The following is a 21,383-nucleotide window of genomic DNA, read 5'->3' as shown; positions in this document are numbered from 1 at the left end:
GTGATAAAGTTTGTTTAAAGTTTTGTTTCAACACAAAATTGCTAAAGTAAATGTCCATACAACAAAGAACTGACAAAAATAAAACTATAATTATTCGTATTTAATTTAAACATACTGTTGATAAAAATTTTAGAAATAATAAGAGAAAAACAAACAAAATAAATTAATTATCTCACCCAAATGCATCCTTTAAGAGTTGAATCAGAATCATATATAAAAGGAACACCATATTACAACCTTCAGGACCCAAATTCACAGCTATACATGATACCCAGTATGTGTTAATAATGTTGTGAATATTCTCTTACTGTAACAACCCATTTGATAAATGTTGCCACATGTTTAATTTAATGAATGAAATGTTTCAATATTTGGTTTAATTTTCTAATTTCTTCTCAACTAAAATGAAATTTTTGCTTAAAATTAGAAGACAGAGTAAAACTGACAAAAAATAATGAATACAGTATGATGTAATATTGACTGGCCAAGGACGAGCAGCTTCAGTTCAAGAAACAGCACTGTTTAGTTGAAAAACACATGTTTTCTGTATACAGTGTTTGTCCTGGTAGAACTAATGTATCCACTAACAAGCTGTGTTTGCTCAAATCAAACATTACTGCACCCTACTTGTCATGTCTTTCCTGTGCCCGCAGCATGTAGCATGCGCAGTGATCCTGCATGATACCACACGAAATCTCAGGATCCCCTTTCTTTTGATGCACATTCTTAATGGCCACATCTCTATGTTTATCTACGGAAGGAAAAGAGTTGGGTGTCATCAGCTGATATTTAAGGTTGTGACGATATTTAACTGTGAGAGAATAATACCTCACTGAGTGAGTGGGTATAGTGTTAGAATTGAAGAGGACCCAGCACTGAGCCATGTCGAACACCAACGAACAGTCTGCAGAGCTGTGTGCTGCTTTAAAGCCAGACTGGTTAGGATGTAGGAAAGAGTGACATATTGAAACAGATGTAGGAAAGAGTGACATATTGAAACAGATGTAGGAAAGAGTGACATATTGTATACAGCCATTCAAGAATTTAAGAAAGAATTGAGAGAAATGTTACTGGCTTGTATTTGCCGCTGTCTGAGCTATCCAGTGTGGGCTTTTTAGGATGGGTATAACAGTATCATGTTTGCAGTTGATACATGACCAGATGTGATGAGTCATTTTAATTCATATTTTATTTCATGTGAACAAATCTATTAATCAACTTGTATGTGGCTTCTAAATGAGAACGGCTATAAGAAATATAATTTGCCATTTAATTTATAGAAATATAAATAAACAAGTGTCTAAAGATGTGATTCTGTGAATCATTAATACCCATTTTCTCACAATTGTTTCATTTGCAATTTCCTATGCACTAGCTAGCATCCTCAACACACTGATGAGGGTGAAGACTAGTATGTCACAAGCTTCATGCTTCTTTTCAGATATGGAAAGCCAGCCCCTTCAACTTTTCCAACTCCTGCTCATGTTATGTCATAGCATATACAGGAGCTCATGGATGCTGATGACTGGCTAATGTCACAGTGATTGGCAGGGGTGGGGAAATGCCATTGCTCCCATTAATAGAGCATGGACAATTAAACTCTCTTGCACTTCTGGCCATCAATGGATCCTGATTTTTAAACACTGATGCGATGATATTCTCAGAGCTTTGAGCATAGCTCTGAGAATATCATTGCATCAGTGTTTAAAAATTTTCTTTGCTTCATTAGATGGAGTACTAAGATGCACACAGCTGGTAAGACTAGACCTGTTAGTTTAGCTTAGACATCTACTGCATCCCTGATACCTAGTAGAAGCATACTAGATGAAAACCGTATGTCATTAAAATAAAAAGTAAAATATAAAAAACTAAAAGTCTTACTAGATAGTTTCCTGTTGCTACCTTCCCTGAAATATGTGTAGACAATTCTTAAAAAGTCCACTTATATTAGATCAGTAACCCCTGTGTAATTTTCATTCAATGTAACTTTTAAAACAACATATTTATTTTTCAAATGAATTTATTCAAAGTGATTTAAAATTTAGACAGTATGCAATCCACACAAATGACTTCACTACACTGGTCTCTCTAGATGAATATAGATCATCACCAGAACCTGGGCATCCAGTGTTATACAGTGTTCAATTAAATTCCTGTACAGAAGACGGTTCTACGAATTATAAGTCTGAAGGGGTTTAAAACCTAGAAATACAGATTTTTCAGTGATAAGATTTTATATAAGATCTGCTAATGAATTGTGGCTTTGAGAATTTACTTAAAGAGTATACCACTTTACATTAAAAACACTGGCTCGAACCTTCTGTGTAACAGTAATTTGACTAATTAGACTAGACTAATCTGTTAACGTTTCAAGTGCAGGGCACTATATGTGTCATTGAGGGTGTGGAGAAATGCCAGAGGTGAATGGGAGGTGAAACATAGGTATATCTTAAAGAGCAGCTTGTGTTTAATTAATAGTATGCAAGTATACTGTATATATATATTGCATTTGAACTACTGAACACAAAGACAGAGAAAGCTGGAGCATAGCAGAATGATAAAACCAACAGAATCCTGCTGAACCCAAGCGTGCCTTCATGAGTTCTAATCTAATTTTCTTTCCCGAAAGTTTCATACTAAAATGCATGGAGAAAATGGAGAACATTTACACAGCTCTGTTCTCTCTCATGGCTGCCTCCAGTTACATTACCTCATAATACATTATTATGCATAAACCACAGTTTATTTACAAATATTGACTACAAAGAATTAAAGACTTGCATGCAGAAAATATACACAGCACAACAGAGAGAGGACACAGGACAGCAAATTGTCAAAGTTTGTTATTAATTCCTAATCTGATATAATTAATAAGTCTTGTACCTTTGACCTTTTCAAAATTGAAAATAAAAGTATGTTTAAAAATCTAAGGTCTTAATGTACACTGCACACCCCTGCAGGGTTTTGTGATAAAAAATATTTTTATACTATATGGCCAAATGTATGTTGATTGCACACCAGGCCTTCTCAGTTGATCAGCTCTTGTGGCTCAATAAGCACAAATCCCCACAGCCATGTTGCAAAATCTAAATGAAAGCCTTCCCAGAATATTGGAGGCTTTATTATAGAAATGGAAAGACATTATTTGGAAAGACACATATGGGTATGGAAAGTGTGTGCATACTTCTGGATATATAGTGTCAAAAAAACCCATAATATCCTGGTTGCATAAGTATGTACACCCCCTAGGTTAAATCACCTTTTGCTTGTAGCACTCAAATTTTTTGTATAAAAGTGCCCCAACCTAGCACCTTGATTTGTCATTTACTCCATTCTTCTTTGCAAAAATGCTAATCTGTATGGGTATATCAAGTGTCCAACTTTCTTCACTTGTCATTCCACATGTATTTGATTTAGATTGTGGCTCTGACTGGGTTATTCCAAACCTTCTGACCTTCTGAAGCCATTGATTGTGGCATGAATGTTGGTACTAGAAATTTAAGTATTTAAGTAAGTTGTTGCTGGGGATAGATCTGCATGGACAGCCTCTGACCAAAGGGGCTTGCTCTGGATAGAACCACTCAGATACTATCAGCTCTGAACTGCCATTGTATCAGCTTTTGGCAGGATGGAAGTCTATAAAGAACTCAGAAACTACACTGACCTATTTGTTCAAGAGCTCTTGATTGGTTTATGACTTTTTCTGTAAAGATGCTTTAAGGTCAATGTCCATTGTTAAAAGCACTATACAAATAAATTGAATTGAATTAAAAAGTTAATAAACCGCTGGTTTTCTGGGAATTTCTCATACAGCAGTAGAGTTTACATAAAATGGTTTGAAAGACATTAAGTGAGAGACATCTTGTTTATTAAAAGTCAGAGGAAAAGGGCCACTTTGGTTTGAGCTGCTAGTAAGGATATAGTAACTTAAGTAATCATCTTTTACAACTGTGCTGTAGAAATAGAAAAGCATGTCACCATGCACAAACTATCAAGTGGCTACAACAGCAGAACCGCAAACCGCACTGGTTTCCACTACTGTCAGCTAAGAACAGGAATCTGAGGGCACAGTTAATGAAAAAATCACCTGGTCTGTATAAATGTCCAGTTTTGGTGAGTCCGTGCCCATTACAGCCTCAGATTCTTGTTCAGGGTGAAGGAGTGGAACCTGATGTGGACTTTATATAGCACTTATTAACAACTTCAGGTTGACCAAAGTGCTATACATCACAAATAAAGAAGTCAAACAATAAGAAAAAGAACAATATGAAATCAACACAAGCTGTTAAAATAAAAATGAACATGTAAAACTAAGAAATTAAGAAGATTAAGAGATCAATATGGATAGACAATAAAACAGAAAGCATAAAAACAAATTTAGTTTGGGATTCCATAGTTTGGGAGCTGCTACCACAAATGCCCAATCGCCAAACCCTTTGCATCTGGATCTTAGCACTTCCAAAAGAAGTTGACCAGATGACTCTGCCAGAGTTATGAGGTATTAAGAGATCTGAGCCAGGCCATGTAGGGCTTTAAAAACAAACTAATCAACAATTTAACAAACTAACAAATCAATAATTTAAAATCTATTCTAAAATGTACCAGAAGCCAATGGAGAGCATGGAGGATGGGAGTTATGTGATCACCTTTGGAAGTATTGGTTAAGAGATGAGCAGCGGTGTTTTGTACTAATTGAAGGCGAGAGAGATAGGACTGATTAACACCATCATAAAGTGCATTACTAATCTGGAACTAATAAAAGCATGTACCTCCTTTTTGAGATCGCTGTGTGATAGAAAATGCTTCACTTTATCCAGCAGGCGAAGTTTGAAAAAGCTCACTTTAACTACAGAATTGATCTGTTTTTGCTGCTGCTGTCGAATATAACCCACAGATTTCTAACAACTGGTTTCACATAGGGAGTAAGATCCCCAAGGTCTGAGTTTAAACTTCCTCGCATGGCTGTAGTTCCAAACAAAATGCACTTTTTATTTTCATTCAGATGAAGAAACTTTAGTGAAAGCCAGAGTTTGATGGCTTTTAAACAGTTAAACAGTGGCTGGAGTGCATTGCTCCCCACTGGCTTTATAGGCATATAAATTTGTATATCATCTGCGTAACAGTGAAAACAAAGATTGAACTGCTTAAATATTGACCCCAGAGGGAGCATATACAGCAAAAAGAGGAGAGAGCCAAGTAGCACCCTGTGGCTCCCCACAGGAGAGAGAGGCACAGGAAGAGGAGAGATCACCAATCATAATTGAAAACCTTCTATTGGCTAGGTATGATTGGAGCCATTTAAGGGCTGTGCCCTGAATGCCTAACACTTTGAGCCAGGCGTGAGATTAGCACCACATGGTCAATGCTATCATAGGCTGCTGTGAGGTCCAAAAGAACCAATGCCATAAGAGTTTGAGCGTCAAAAGATAAAAGCATATTGTTATAGACTTTTAGCAGTGCAGACTCCATGCTATTCCAAGGTCTAAAGCCAGATTGAAACTTTTCAAATATATGATTTTTTTCAAGGGCTGCAATTATATGATACAATCCTCTCTAGAACTTTAGAGAGAAATGGGAGATGAGAAATAGTTCTAAAGTTGGACAAAAGAATCAAGGTGAGGTTTTTTGAGAAGAAGAGTGACCACAGCATGTTTAAAAGCATCTCGGACTCAACCACAAGTAAGACAACTATTGATGAAGATGAAGAAACATGGCCCCACTATATTAAAAACCTCTTAGTAGTTTTGTGTGAATTGTATCTAAGGGACAGTATGTGGGATTAATGTGTTGCACTACTTTAGTGAGGAGAGAGAAAGAGACAGGCTCAAACTGCTCAAATATTGCAGGGTGCCCAAGAACAATTTCCAGCTCAGGTGTCCAGTAGTTTGTTTATGTTTATGTGTTGGAACCAGCACTGACTGGCTAAGTTCAAAGGAGTCTAGCAAAGATATAAAATCATTTGCTAATTGGTTGGAAGGGCAGCAAACATGAATATTAAAATCACCACATATTAGGATCTTATCATATTTTATCACAAGTTCTTATTAATTTTAGGTAGGCGATAAACCACTGCAAACCACACAAGATAGTTAAAATCAACCACATATAACTGCAGTTCACAACTAGAGAAGTCGTCTGTAAGAATAGACCAGCAGCTAAAATTGTCTTTGCAGATAGATGCCTAGCCTCCACCACAACCCGAGACTCTCAGAGAGCTGAGAAAGGAACAGTTCAGAGAAAGCACTGTTCTCACCTGCTTTCAGCCAGGTCTCAGTCAATAGAAGGAAATCCAGATCACGAGAGGAAAAATAGTTGTTTAAAATGAAAGTTTTATTCATCAGTGATCTAACATTGATGAGCGCCATTGGGATCACATTATCAGGCTGTTGGGATGCAAATCCTTGTTTGCCGGGTGCACAGAAGCAGTATACAGGAGTCGGAGCCAGCAATAGCTGAACTCCCAGGTGTGCCGCGAGATATAGCAGCCACACTTTGCTTGCTATCCAAGCGACCAGAGACAAGGCTTGTATACAGTGGACACTGCCACGTAGGCCTTAACACGAACCAGCAGTCCTCCTCTCTTACCCCATCTTCTGTAACGCTTGCTACAGGGAGGAATGTAAGGAATACGCGGGAGGTAAAGTGGTATATCCGAGAGGAGTGATGGGGGAGACTTTGATTGTCCATATAATCTATAAATCTGTAATTTCTCCATAGAATTACGAATGATAATAAGTAGGGCTAGGTGATCGTACACTAGTAGTGATGAGTGATAAATGATAAAAATAGATAAGTTATTAAGACAGACAACAAGAACAGACGGCGTACCATACACATTGGTGCCATCTTACACCCCTCCAAATCTAGAATTGGTTCATTCTGAGCACAAGCCCCATCATAAAAGGGTGTGCACACTTATGCAACCATAGTTTTCCAGTTTTGTCTATTTATATTTTTTCCTAAAACATTACTATTTGTTTTCACTTGAATTCTGTTGGTTGCTAAATCAAAGTAAAGGTGTGAAAAGTTCTGACATGATTTATCTTTTATTTATCTTTTATGTCAAAGCCTTACAATTTTAGTGTGTATACCTTTAATATCCACTGTATCTTTTTGTAGCTTGTTGACTGGGTTATATACATGAACAACATCTTGAAATGGATGTTATTGTAATAACCTGAGGAGGAACAACAAAAATGAAGTACACGAACCTTAACCTAAACCCAGTAAGGTTGACTCCTAATGACCATACCATACCTTATTCTCTCCTCCAAACTATGGTTAGACTGCTGTAGTACATTTCTCTCTTCTTTGAGTGTGGAGATTTCCATTTGCAGTTCTTCCTTCTCCAATGCAAAGTCAACCTAGAAGACAGCTTTGTTTATTGCAAATTGGATGGGTTACAGGTATCATTGTGATTTATGTTGAAATGCAGTTGGCATTCTCTCTCTCTCTCTCTCTCTCTCCCTCTCTCTCTTTACCTGGGTAGCTTAATTATTTATGTTATATATGTTACATATGTTTAAATGTTGTTGTGTGTATATACATACCTGCATTTTCTGTATGGTATGCTGTGTGTTTTTCAGTTCTTCATTAAGTCTCTCAAACTCAGGGTTGCACAATGGCTCCAAACCAATAATTTCCTTCTCTTCTTCTTGCTCTCTTTTCCTTTCTTGTTCAAGCTCTCTTTCCTCCTCTCTTCTCCTGAATTTTTCTCTTTCTTCCTCCAGTGCTTGTATCATTTCCTCCATTTTATGTATCTGCAGAACAAATATTTACCCTAGACACATTTAGGACAGGTATGGCATATTCATGGTAAAGGTTAATATATATGACACATTTCTGTAAAGCTGCTTTGTGATAATGTCCAGTGTTGCTATTCAAATAAATATGAATTGAACTGAACTAATATAAAGCTGTATTCTTGGCCAAGCTGGATGACATCTTTGTCATTTTAAAGTTACTGTGATCTTGGAATGTTCATGGTTCAACGTTCATTTATTTAATTAAACTGGTGCATGGCATTTTAATCAACATACACTGCCATAAAACCAGCCTTAAAAAATCAGGATACCAAGATAATCAATGATTTCACTAGACTGACTAGATTAGTAAACTAGGGCATTTGCACATAATCTACATTTACACATACATCACAAGTTACTTTCAAATCAGGTACAATTTGATTTTGGATAATTTTTTGTTGTTACATTCACAACTCCTACCAGCCCCATATTTAAATGCAGCTCAATGATTCTTTAATAATCTGACTGATTAAGCAGAATAACAATATTCAAGTAAACACCCCAGGTAGAAAAGTAGAAACCAAGTGAGGGCAATATGAATGAAATTTCTATCCAGTATAATTAGGTTGGTAATCATTTTACCTGTATTAGCTAATGCATGCTTCTTGCTGCTTTCCAGGGCTGTCTAAAGACGGGAAAGTGAAGATTCATGCTTATTTGCTTAAAAGCTTGTTTTTCCTAGCCCTTGTTCTTGAAAGCTGTTCTTGCCAGCAGGTAGTGTTTTAAAGAGAAATTCTTCCATGCTGCTGTGTCTGAGTCTGAGATTGCCTGTGTGTCCATAAAGTAAGTAATTGAAGAGTCTTCTGGTATTGTTCTGGTACCTGGTATTGTTCTGCTACCAAAGCCACAAAAGTAACGAGAGTCTGCAGTGACTTCCAGAACCTCATCTAGGCATCAGAATTTGACAGCTTCCCCCTTCCGTGTGTGGATGACCTGGTGGAGTGGATAGGAACACTTAACCTTGATTAAAGGTAGGTGTCCCTGGCCCTGGATGCCAAGCCCAAGACAGTAATGGTTTCTTCTCTTTGGCCTGCACCCACCATCTTTCAAAGACTCAAGGACATCATATTGAGACCCCATCAGCAGCAGGCATCCTGTACATCCACTGATGTTGTTGAGTTACCCTGAAGAGGCTGGGCTGATAGCTTACTCATGTAAGGGACATCATTGACTCTCTTCACCTTAAAAACTAATGAACATACTCTGAGGAATGTCAGGAATATTAACTGATACATGCTTTCATCTTCTTTCTAAAGGCATCTAAAGATGATGCTGTGTACCTACTGCACCCTGTGAAGCTCCCTGAGTCCTGCCTCATCACTATTTACCTTTGCCTTGAAGCCATTTCTACAGAACACACCACTCAAAACACATTTCACCTTAAATACTCTTGATAAAAGAGCACTTTTTCTTAGCACATGTTTCAGCACCTGTTAGAGATGATCCTCTTGCAACAAGCAATGACCAGGAGGTAGTCCAGAGCTTGCATGTGGCTACTACAGAGCTGTTCGAAAGTTCAAAATCAAACTCAAAAAACAGTCTTCTGCTGCTGATCCTCTTCCTGACTCTTACCATGACTTCCATCACCTACTTTCAAAGATGGCATCTTGTGAAGATGTCATGTGACATATTATTCTTCACACATGACATTTTGGCATCTTTTTTTTCTTAAATTTAGCACAGTGTAGAAGGAGTGGCCAGGTTTTATAATGTATTACACTGTATATAACTGTGTACTTGACAAATTCACAGTACTGTGTACAATGAGTACAATGTTTTTGGCATGTGTAAAGAAATGCTGTAAAGTAAGAATGTTTTCAAAAATCTATATTTTAACTGTTTATTTTTTTATCAATTTGCAAAAGCAAATCAATATTAAGTGTGACTACCTTTTGGCTTCTAATCAGCATCAATACTAATCCTTGCATGCTTTGCACACTTGCAGAAACTCAGGGATTGTGTAGGATCAAAATCATGGGTATGATTAAATAATTATTCCAAGCAGGTGCTAATGATAATTTCATATGTAGGTTGAAACAGAGTCACTGACTGAAACAGAAACAGCTATGTAGAGGCTTAAAACTGGATGATGAACTGTCAAACTCTGCTGCTAAGTTGAGGTTGTGGAAGACAGGTTAATGTCACAGGTCATACACCATGGCAAGATGGCAAATAAACAAGGCAAAAGGTAGTTATACTGCATCAGCAAGGTTTTTCCCAGGCAAACATTTCAAAGTACACTGGGGTTTCAAGATATGTTGAAAAAAATGAGCAATTATTTTGCCCATAACAGCAAATGCAGTGCTTGGCCAAGGACACTGAAATAAAAGATACTACATGCATACATCCTTTTGACATTGAAAGATGTCCAGCTGTGCCTTCAGAAAAGAATTGGCAGAAACCAGTGGGACCCTTGTATACCCATCTACTATAAGTCTGGCCAGAAGTGGTCTTCATGGAAAAATTGCAGCCAAAAAACCAAAACTCTGATGTAGAAACAAGGCTAAGTGACTCAACTATGCAAAAAAATTTATTTCTGCAAATGGAGTTTGAGATTTGGTAAAGATTATTGCTGTCCTCAATGCTGAGAAATATAGGCATATACTTATCCATCATGCAATGCCTTCAGGGAGGCGTCTAACTGGAGAAGAACAAGGAGTCCTAAAAGTGATGTTTGGCCCCCACAGAGCCTTGATCTCAACATCGAGTCTATCTGGGATTATATGAAGAGTCAGAAGGATTTGAGGCAGCCTACATCCACAGAAGATCTGTGGTTCATTCTCCAAGATGTTTGGAACAACCCACCTGCCTAGAAGAATTGATGCTGTTTTGCCGACAAAGGGTGGTCACGCCAAATATTGATTTGGATTTCTCTTCTGTTCACTTATGTTCCATTTTTTAATTGATACATATATCAATTATATATATACAGTTGTACTCAAAATTATTCATACTCCTTGGACAAATCAATACTTTTAATTTTTTTTTTCATTTAAAAAAACTACTTTGGCTAGGGTTAGGGTTAAACTTCCATTGTATTCAATATATATTAGTTGCTATGCACAAACCCCACATATGTGTTAGATGAAATTCATTTGTATACCAAGATTCTCTTTTGAGCCTGTTCAAAATTAATCATACCCTATTCCCAATCTCAGAAAAAACTCCTTCTTTTGTGAAAGTGCACGTAGTTTCACACTCCAGTGACTATAATCAAATTAGGTGTAATCAATTAAGGCCTAATAATGTTAAATGGTAACACTTGCTCTGTAAAGTATAATTAAGGGGGCAAAGCTTTCATTATTCTTAGTCACTGTCACCAAGGCCAAGAAGAAAGAACTCAGTCATGATCTTCGTACGCGTGTTGTCCATGCCCATAGTGGAGGCAAAGGCTACAAGGCAATTTTGAAAGAACTGGATGTCCCTGTATCAACCATACAGAGTATCATCAATAAGTTCAAGATGTTCAATACTGTCAAAAACCTGGATGGGCATGGTAGGAAGCGCAAAATATCCTCTAGAGTCTCTAGAAAGATCTGCCGCGATGCAAACAACAACCCCCATATCACCACTAAAGCTCTAAAAGACACCCTCAACCAAGCAGAGGAGACGGTATCAAGATCCACCATTCAGTGGATTCTGCATCAACGTGGTCTCTATGGACATCGCCCCAGAAAGTCACCAATCCTTACCCAGAGACACCAGAATGCATGCCTGGCCTTTGCGAGGGGTGGACCTACCAGCAGGATAATGACACGAAGCATACAGCGCGAGTGGTCAAGCAATGGTTCACGGACAACAACATAAATGTTCTGGAGTGGCCAAGTCAGAGCCCTGACCTGAACCCAATTGAGAATATGTGGAGAGAGTTGAAGATCCAGGTCACGGCTAGGAAGCGTTCCAATCTCCAACAACTGGAGGCTTTTGCGAAGGAAGAGTGGGGAAACATTCCGCAGCAGAGCTGTAGAAATCTTATGGAGACCTACAAGAAGTATTTGCAGGCTGTCATTAAGAACAAAGGCTTTTCTATTGATTATTGAAACACTATAATATAAAGGGTATGAATAATTCTGAACATGGTGATTTTTGAATATTTGTCAATAAAAACCCATGAAATGTCATATGTCTTGAAATATCACGTTATTTCTCACATTCACGTTGTTTGTCACATATTAAATATATGAAAGTATTATTAAAACCCATGCATCACAGAAGACTCAAAAACACTACAAAAATGCCAAGGGTATGAATAATTTTGAGCACAACTGTATACACACACACACACACACACACACACACACAGCCAATACACATATAGCCAATACAAACAAACACACAGAGCTGTCATAACATTACAACCACTTGCCTAATAATATACAGGCTCCTCTTGTGTCAAAACAGCTCTAAACCATTGAGGCAAGAACTCCACAAGACCTCTGTAGTCTCTGGCACAGAGCTTTTATCAGCAGAACCTTTAAGTCCTCTAAGATGCGAGATGACTTATTTGCCCAGCACATCCTACAGATGCTTGATTGGATTTAGATCTGAGGAATTTGGAAGCCAGGTCAACACCTTGAAATCTTTGTCAATATCTTTAACATTGTCATGATCCTGAATGAATTTTGCAGTATGGAATGGTATATTATCCTGCTGAAAGAGGCAACTGCAATTAAAGCATCAATTTACTATGGAGCAGTGTCCTTGGTCTGCAACAATGTTCAGGAAATACATTTTTTCCTTATACATTTTTTGCTTAATCTCACCTTCAAAGCAGACACCTGTAGTTGTTTGTGTAGTTCGTCTCTTTCTGTCTCCAGGACTTGTCTTTCCTCCTCTGCAGCCTTTTTGCATTCCTCTGCCTGTGGAGTAACATGGCCACAAATTATGAGTGCCTATATAACTTTTAACAGTAAAAATGCAAAAAACAAAACAAAAAGTAGTTCTAGACAATTCTATCATTAAATCTGCATCATAACACTGTAGGTCTGGTTTGTAGGACTAGATAATGACCAAATTCAGTGTCAGCGGTGGTGCAAGTGATGAAGGCTCTGGGGTGTTTACCAGAGGATTGGGGGTTCAAGCCCCAGCGCCACCACATTGTTGGGCCCTTGAGCAATGCCCTTAACCCTCTGCTTAACCCTGTGCTCTGACCCCATGTGAAGAAAGAATTTCACTCTGCTGTAATGTATATGTGACAAATAAAGGCTATTTCTAAACTGTTTCTGACATGGATTAAAGTAAACATCTGTCATACAGATATGGTTTCAGAAGCCTCTAGTATAAACAAAATCTGTTCCCTCATGGTCACAAATGAAATAGGCAGATAGGTTGGTTACTTAGCCATCTGGAGCATGAATTCTTATTGAGTATTCTGTAATAAAGAGGAGTGCGCAGCAAAAATAAAAGAGCTGCTAGCAGTAATGCAACAGTATAGAATTCCGATGCAGAATTCAGGACCTTACTAAAGCTAGCACAAATTCAGACCCTTGTGTAATTGTACACTCCGTGGCTGCTTCTCATTCTCTAAACTCCATGGTAGAGAGACCCTTAAAAATCATGGAGTAATGCAGGGGTGTGAATGGGCAGCAGCTATGAACGTGCTCTAGACTGATAAAAAGTGTTTATATATTCTGGACATATCTTGGTACACTTGGCCCTGGGCTGACTGTGTGATGTCATTTGATTATGACCTAATATTATGACGTTATCTGTGACTGTGATATCCTTTGTTTTGGCCTAGATATTCTTTCTGTACTGTTCTAATAAACATCTGGCGAGTATAGACACTTCATAACAGTTACTGCTCTCTTCTGTAGCCTAAATAATCCCTAAACAAACCCATCAAACCGTCAGTAAATGTGTTAACCACCACACCTGTTTCTGCATGAATATACTGTAATATAGCGTCTGCATAAATACTTCGTGTTGTTCTCAGTAAATTTTGAGCTTTTTTTGCTACTCAAAACTCTTTTCTCTCTGTGTGCCTCTGTGTGTTTCTTCGGGACTCTTTTGGACATCTGAGTGAACCCAGAAATTCGATCAGCTTTCTGGGGGCTCTTCTGGGATAACCAGGTAGAGGTAAGAATTCTTCTTTGTCATCTACATCCATGTGTTATCTCAGTTAAGATTACATGTATCTCAGAATCTGTTTAGAATTTTTGGCACATGAATCATGTAATGAATAACTGAATGAAGCTGATTGTAAAATCCAAACTAAGTTGTAAGTAAGAGAAAAAGCCTCACTAAATTGTAGTGAGAGGGTTTGCTCCCCACTTTGCAGAGAGTCCTTGCTAAGTTGTAGTGAGAGAATTGTTCTCTGTTTCTCCTGGAGGTTGCTTCCCACTCTGTCAAGAATCCATGTTAAAAATAAATCTAACTTTGTTCTACTGTCTGTGCTGGCAAAGATCTTTTAACTTTAAGTGTCTTTATATTTTTGTGTGTTGTAACAATGGGTGGAATGGCCAGTCTATGCAAACTGCCACCACTACATCAAGACAAAAAACAAGTGAGTAAACTCTGCTAGGGACAAAGGAAACACATAAAATTCTGCATATCTTGAATGAAGGTAAACCTATTTTCCTGTGATGAAACTTTTTTATTCTAATGAGAAGTTTAATGAACAAGAAAATTACTTAAATTACACTATTGGGCCAAAGGTTTTGTGGACACCTGACCACACCAATAATATGCCATTTTTGAACATCCTATTACAGATTTGATTTCCCTTTTGCTATTATAATAACCTCCTCTCTTCTGAGAAGGCTTTCCCCTACATTTTGGAGAATAGCTGTGGGGATCTGCCCATTTAGACACAAGAGAATTAGTGAGAAGACCCATACATAGGTTTGATGATCAGGTGTCCACAAACTTTAGCCCATATAGTGTATATGCTGTGACCATCACAGGTAACAGATCTATTCCAAATGAACACCTACTGTATTTTGTAAGTTTTATACAGCATTCTGTACTACCCTAATTAGAACAGAAGCTGAGGGGATATCTTTTAGAAGTACAATGTTTCATACATCCAGTACGGTTCCAGAGACTAAGAGTAGAATCTATGCTATGCACTAAAGCTGGTCTGGCAGCTTATGATGACAGAAACTTACTAGTACAATTTATGTATTTTCCCCTACTGATTCTATTACAAGAGACTTCAAATACTACTTAGTAGTGTATATTCTATGGGAGACATATTCATTTCCAAAGATTTGCACCCAGTTGTAATTATAGCATACAAGTTGTTGTACCTGCTTTCGCTCGTTTTCCAGTGAGGCTTGTGTTTGGCGCAACTCACTGGCATGTTTACAGATCAATTCTTCCAGTGCTTTCCTTAGTTTTTCTTTTAGACGGACCTTTTCTTCCTCCATATTATTATGTACTCTTTTCTTTTCCTCCTCCAACTCCTGTTTGTAATTTGAGCGTTCTTTCTCCACCTCTTGATGGAGGCGCTGAATTTCCTCAGCATGAGCACGCTGTAGTTCCAGGCGCATGGAAGACAACGCATCTGCATGCTAAAACACACACCTAAACAGTAAATAGCATATACAGCAAATTGTGTATAATACATATAATTGATATCCAATATGTTATTTAAGAGACAGGTTTACAATAAAAATGGTTATTATGGTGTATTACTGTATAGTCATTTAAACACATAGATAAGTACATGAGTCTTGTCTGTATACATACAATACACAAATATACAAATGCAGAATATGCATTTAATTAGTAAACCTCTAAACACTACATGTATTTTGAAGCAAATTAGATTCATTTTAAGTAGCTTAATTATAAGTAAATTACAGATGTGCTCAAAAGTTTGCATCCCTTGGGAGAATTTATAAGATGTGTACCGTTTTTTAAAGAAAACATGAGTGAGAAGGAAAAACAAATTTACTTTATTGCTTATAGGACTCAAGTTCATATGTAAGGCATAACAGAATGGCACAATCATCAAACAAAACATGACAATAAAGAAAATGAGGAAATGATCCCTGTTCAAAAGCTTGCTAGGAATTATAATTCTTAATATTGTGTATTCCCCCTTTAGCATCAGCGATGGCATGCAGTCTTTTGTAATAATTGTGCATGAAGTCCTTAATTCTCTCAGGTGGTATAGCTGCCCATTCTTCTTGGCAAAATGCCTCCAGTTCCTGTACATTTTTAGGGTGTCTTGCACAAAATGCATGTTTGAACTCTCCTAAAAAATTGGCTCAATGATATTGAGGTCAGGAGACTGTGATGACCACTCCAGAACCTTCACCTTTTTATGCTGTAGGCATTAGAGGGTCCACTTGGCCTTGTGCTTTGGATCAAGTTGGAACAAGAGCGTCCCATGCTTTCATGCTGTAGAATGCAAATTTTCTCCCAGTATTTTCTGTTAACATGCTGCATTCATCTTGCCATTAATTTTGACTAACTTCCCTGGGCCACTGGAGCTCACACAGCCCCAAAACATCCACCACCATGCTTTACAGTGGGAATGGTACTATTCACCACAGGCCTTGTTGACTCCTCTCCAAACATAGCATTTATGGTTGTGACTATAAAGTTCAATTTTGGTCTCATCACTCCAAATGACACTGCTCCAGAAGCTGTGAGGCTTGTCTAGAGTCTGCCTGGTGTACTGAAAGCGGGCCTTTTTGTGGCAACAGCTTTCTCTTGGGAACTCGACCATGCAGGTCATTTGTGTTAAAGTACCTCCTTATTGTGCTCCTTGAAACAACAACAACACTTTTTTTCCAGAGCAGTCTGTATTTCTCTTGAAGTTGTTTGTGGGTTTTTCTTTGCATCCTGAACAATTATTCTGGCAGTAGTGGGTGAAATCTTTCTTGGTCTACCTGACCGTGGCTTAGTACAGAACCTCTTATTTTCCACCTCTTTATCAGAGTTTGACTGGCATTTTCAGGTGTTGCGATAAATTTTTATATCCTTTTCCTGCTTTATAAAGTTCAACCTACCTTATTACGCAGATCCATTGGCAGTTCTTTTGTCTTCCCTTATTGTGCAGTATCCAGCCAAGTCAGTGCATCACCTCATGAGCTGGGAAACTATTTATTCACAGACACTAATTACAATTACAGTGAGTCACAGCTGTGGAAACTTCCCTTTAATAGTCATTTAAACCTCTGTGTGTCAACCTGTGTGTTTATAATGTGCCCAAACATTCAAGGATATGTAAATTTTTTATCAACTATATAATAATTAATGACTTCACTTGACCAAATCTTTTGCATTGCCAGTCATATTTTACAAATAAATGGCAATGTTTAACAATTTCAGGGTATGCAAACTTCTGAGCACAACTGTATCTTAATGTTGTCTATAGCTTGTGAAAACAACCTTAACCATTCACAAGGCTGATTTTCCATGATATCATCTTTGTCAAAACTTTGTATTCCCAATTAAACATTCTTTTTAATCTGACTGGTTTATACCATTGAAGAAAATATTTGTTTTTATAATTTGATGAAAAAATTTATTTTCATCTCTGAAATACTATGATAAATATGCATATGTCCATGTATCTAATGGTGATATAAACTACTGTATGTTACGTTAGATATCAGAACACCCCTCCCACCTCCCCTCTCAGTATTTTCCTACATATATTAGGCCTGTTTAATACGTACTGTATCTCTAGTAACTCCATGTAACTCTATAGGATACTATGGGATGTTTGTCCAAAATTAGCTTCACTGGAGCTTCCACACAGCATGTTCAACATCCCATTTTGTGTGTGCATTGCCCAGGGGTATGATTAATGTGCAGGTTAAATATGCAGGTGTGGTTTACCTGCAATTGGATATTGATCATATCTCAGAGCATGTTCTAGCATCCAGGCATTATTTTCCTAATTGACCAATATGTTTGAGCATAGTGGATGGTGTTACCTGTTTGAGCATGCGAGCATGGTCATTAGAGCGGCCACTGTTTTGAAGTTCCAGTTCTTTGTTCCTGATGTTGAGACGACTCAGCTGAGATCTCAATTCCTCCACTTCAGCAGATACCCGCACTTGAGAGGAGCTCTGGTTCAACAGTTCCTCTAAAGAGTAATTAAGAATTGTTTTAGTATTTTTTTAACCACTTTGAGACTGAATCACAAAGCCGTATGTTAGGACAGGTGTTCTCAAACTGTGTTTGACAGCAACCCCATTTTAATGGCACAAAATTCTCACATAACTTCGACCAATAAATAGTGAATTCTGTGGAATATACACTACTCACAAAAAGTTAAGGATATTCAGCTTTCGGGTGAAATTTCTGGATGCACCTTAAATGCACTATAACCTTTACAGGTGAACTTAATTTGACCTTCTCTACACTTTTGAATGCACATGTCCAACTGTTCAGTGTTTCAGTACTTTTTGCATAACTTGCTGTTCTCTAACAAGGTGCTTAACAGCAAAATTCACAACTGGTGTTTGATCCATGAATCGACCAATAAATTTTCTGGTTCAATTAGAATTGGTATTTAAACAGTCCTCTTCATCATGCTGTTCACATTTTGACATCATGAGACCAAGACCACACCTAACAATTGATCAACAGTACCTCGTCATTGCGAGGCTTCAAACAGGATGTTCTCAGAGGGAAGTGGCCACTGAGCTTAGAGTGTCACAGAGTGTCATCAGCAGGTTGCGACAGAGATACAGAGAGACTGGAAGAGTCACAGAAAGGCATAGAAGTGGACATCCTTTGGCCACATCCCACGTTGATGACCGCTTCATTGTGAACAGTGCCCTGCGGAACCGGATGATGAATGCCACTCAACTCCAGGCACATTTAAGGGATGTGAGAGGCACCCAAGTGTCATGTCAGACCATTCAAAACCGTTTACATCAGCGTGGTCTGCGTGCTAGATGACCTGCAAGGGTACCTGACCACACCACTGGGCACAGGCGTCGGGCCAGGGAGCATTTACGCTGGACGAGGGACCAGTGGACCTCAGTGCTGTTCTCTGATGAAAGTCATTTCACGTTGAGCAGAAATGATGTCCGCCAACGATGTTGGAGACGTCAAGGAGAGCGCTATGCATCAGCCACTGGTGGTGGTGTTACAGTCTGGGCAGGTGTGTCTACTCAATACAGAACTGCCCTACATCTTGGTACAGTGACAAGCCAATACTACCTGAATAACATCATTAATCCAGTCATTGTGGCCCTGCATGAACCACACAGGCCTAATTTCATCTTCATGGACGACAATGCTCCAGCTCATCGAGGTCACATCATTATGGAACGGCTGCTGGAGGCTGGGGCACCAGCACTTTCTTCAGACCTGAATCCCACAGAAAACCTATGGGATCAGCCGAGTCGCCGTGTAGAAGCTCGTAACCCTGCCCCCCAGAACCTCAATGACCTGAGGGCCGCCCTTCAAGAAGAGTGGAATGCCATGCCTCAGCAGACAATAAGTCGACTCGTGAACAGCATGAGATGTCGCTGTCAAGCTGTAATTGATGGTCAAGGGCACATGACAAATTATTGAGACGTTGACATTTTTTGTTGTGGTATACCCACCACTGTTGTTGGCTTTTGTTTCAATAAATTGTTGGAGATGAGGAAATCACCATTGCATGCTTCTGCTTAAATGCCCTACTTTCATGATATAATATCACTGTATTCAAGATTCAAGATTCAAGAAACTTTATTGTCATTTCAACCACATATAGATGACGCAGTACATAGTGAAATGAAACAACGTTTCTCCAGAATCTGGTGCTACATAAACATACAGTACAACACATAGTTCAAACACAAAAAACAACACAGAGCTAGGGCAGAAGTTTGTCCAAGCCACATAAAGTGCAAAGTGTGCAGCTAGGTGCAAACAAAGCAACGACAAGACAGTGCAAAAACAATAAGTACAAAAAAAGACAACACAAAAACACAGGACACTTAGTGCCAAAAAAAGAAAAAGAACATGTGCAATGAAATGAAATAAAATGAGATGATGTACAACTTTGAGACCTGACAACATGTATTGGGCAAAAATACAATAGCAGCCTCAAGCACCGCTTGCGACGTCCTCTCTCCCAGCCACCGGCATCATGCGACGCCAAGGACTCAAGGCCTGGTCTTCGCAGCAAGCCGAGGTCTCGAAGTTTGCAGAGTACATCATCATGCAGGTTAGTAACTGCATGATTTCTGAGCTGTAGTATCATCTGGCAGCCGTATACATGAACACCACTGTCTTTGGTGTCCATGCACTTTGAAATTCGGGCTAAAACAAAGATAAAGCATCATTTTGGTTCCGGAGTGGCCGCTGTGTGCTACTGCTGCGCCGCCATCTTGGAGAACTCCAAGAGAACTCCAAGCGTGAACTTCTTACATTTGCCATAATTTTCACCCAAAAGCCAAATATCCTTAACTTTTTGTGAGTAATGTATATAGTTGGGTTTCATCCAGCCTAAATCCAACTTTTCATACCTCTAAATGACTGGCTGTAACCCCAACTTTATATCTCTCTAGATTTTACACCCTATCAAATTTACCCTGACTATTTTCACTTTCTACCACTTATATCAGATAAAAATCCTTTCTTCTCTTCACTGTTTTATCTTTTGACCTCCTCTGACTTATATTTTGCAGATCAGGAAAATACTTTTGCCCTGTTTTCAACTCTCCTTGTGTAATGCCCTGTCTGTCTGTATCTCCTTTATGGTTTTTGAATTGTGCTGGGAGGAACACCAAACATATGGATGTGCCATTCTGGAGAAGCTGGACTACCTGTACAAACCTGATTACATTGCAGGTGCTGCCCCAAGATACAAGTAGTGACAAGGACCCTAAAAATATACAAAACTTTAGACAAATCAGTCAAGAAGTATTAGGTGAGAGCAATTGCAGTGGCCACCACCTACAAAACCATTCCCTTTTTGGTGATTGTCTTGCTGTTGTATCTCTAGGGCACACGTTGTCACCTTCCTTTGCAGTTTGACTCATAATCATTCATGCTCCCAACTAGACAAATTGTTATGCCTGAAGTTTATTTAACCTGGTGTTATTCCGTGATGATTAAGTGTTCCCTTAATTTTTTTCTTGAGCAGTGTATATCTAGATACATCATTAACTACTGACCAGATCACTGCTCTCCTTTCTTTCAAAAACCATTCAACAAGATGCATACAGTCAGTGTTTTCAATGTTTTCCAGTCTCACATGCTGCTTAATGTCAGTCAGGAACTCTGTCATCCACCTATAGGTGGAATTAGGCACACTCAGATGAGATGTTTTGTCCCGTAGCATCTGTGGAGAGGCCCCAGCTGCTGCTGTGATGGAGCTTGTGAAGCTGATAGTCTGATGTTGAACTTGATGGTTGGTGTTGTGGGTGTGGTGACAGGACTGTCCCAGTGATCTCTCCTTGCCACAATGAGATATGTGAGTCATGTATTGTTAGCCAAGGGTTCCCCAGGATGATAGGTTGTAATGGTAAGGAAATGAAAAATTTGGACCAATCCCACTTGGAGCTTAACAGGTGCTGTTTGGTGAGTGATTCTCTCCTTGCCAGTGGGTTTGATGTCAACTGCTGTGATTGGATGGGGGGAGAGCAGGGCACCACAGGGAGGTAGAGATCA

At 38.7% G+C, this 21,383-nt stretch overlaps 1 protein-coding gene across 3 annotated transcripts in view; it reads right to left on the bottom strand.

Annotated features, from left to right (window-relative positions):
* fam184b (family with sequence similarity 184 member B) overlaps nt 1-21,383 on the bottom strand; it is a 57,903-nt gene that overhangs the window by 12,190 nt on the left and 24,330 nt on the right. For all 3 annotated transcript variants that reach the window (XM_058385021.1, XM_058385022.1, XM_058385024.1), the window contains 5 exons: nt 17,702-17,853; nt 15,056-15,319; nt 12,569-12,664; nt 7,551-7,760; nt 7,258-7,364 (listed from right to left, as the gene is read on the bottom strand). In XM_058385021.1, coding sequence (XP_058241004.1) covers nt 7,258-7,364; nt 7,551-7,760; nt 12,569-12,664; nt 15,056-15,319; nt 17,702-17,853 — 829 coding nt within the window. The remainder of the gene's footprint in view (nt 1-7,257; nt 7,365-7,550; nt 7,761-12,568; nt 12,665-15,055; nt 15,320-17,701; nt 17,854-21,383) is intronic.

Source organism: Hemibagrus wyckioides, linkage group LG29, assembly GCF_019097595.1.
Source record: "Hemibagrus wyckioides isolate EC202008001 linkage group LG29, SWU_Hwy_1.0, whole genome shotgun sequence".
NCBI lineage: Eukaryota > Metazoa > Chordata > Actinopteri > Siluriformes > Bagridae > Hemibagrus > Hemibagrus wyckioides.
This window is presented reverse-complemented; position numbering and strand designations above follow the sequence as displayed.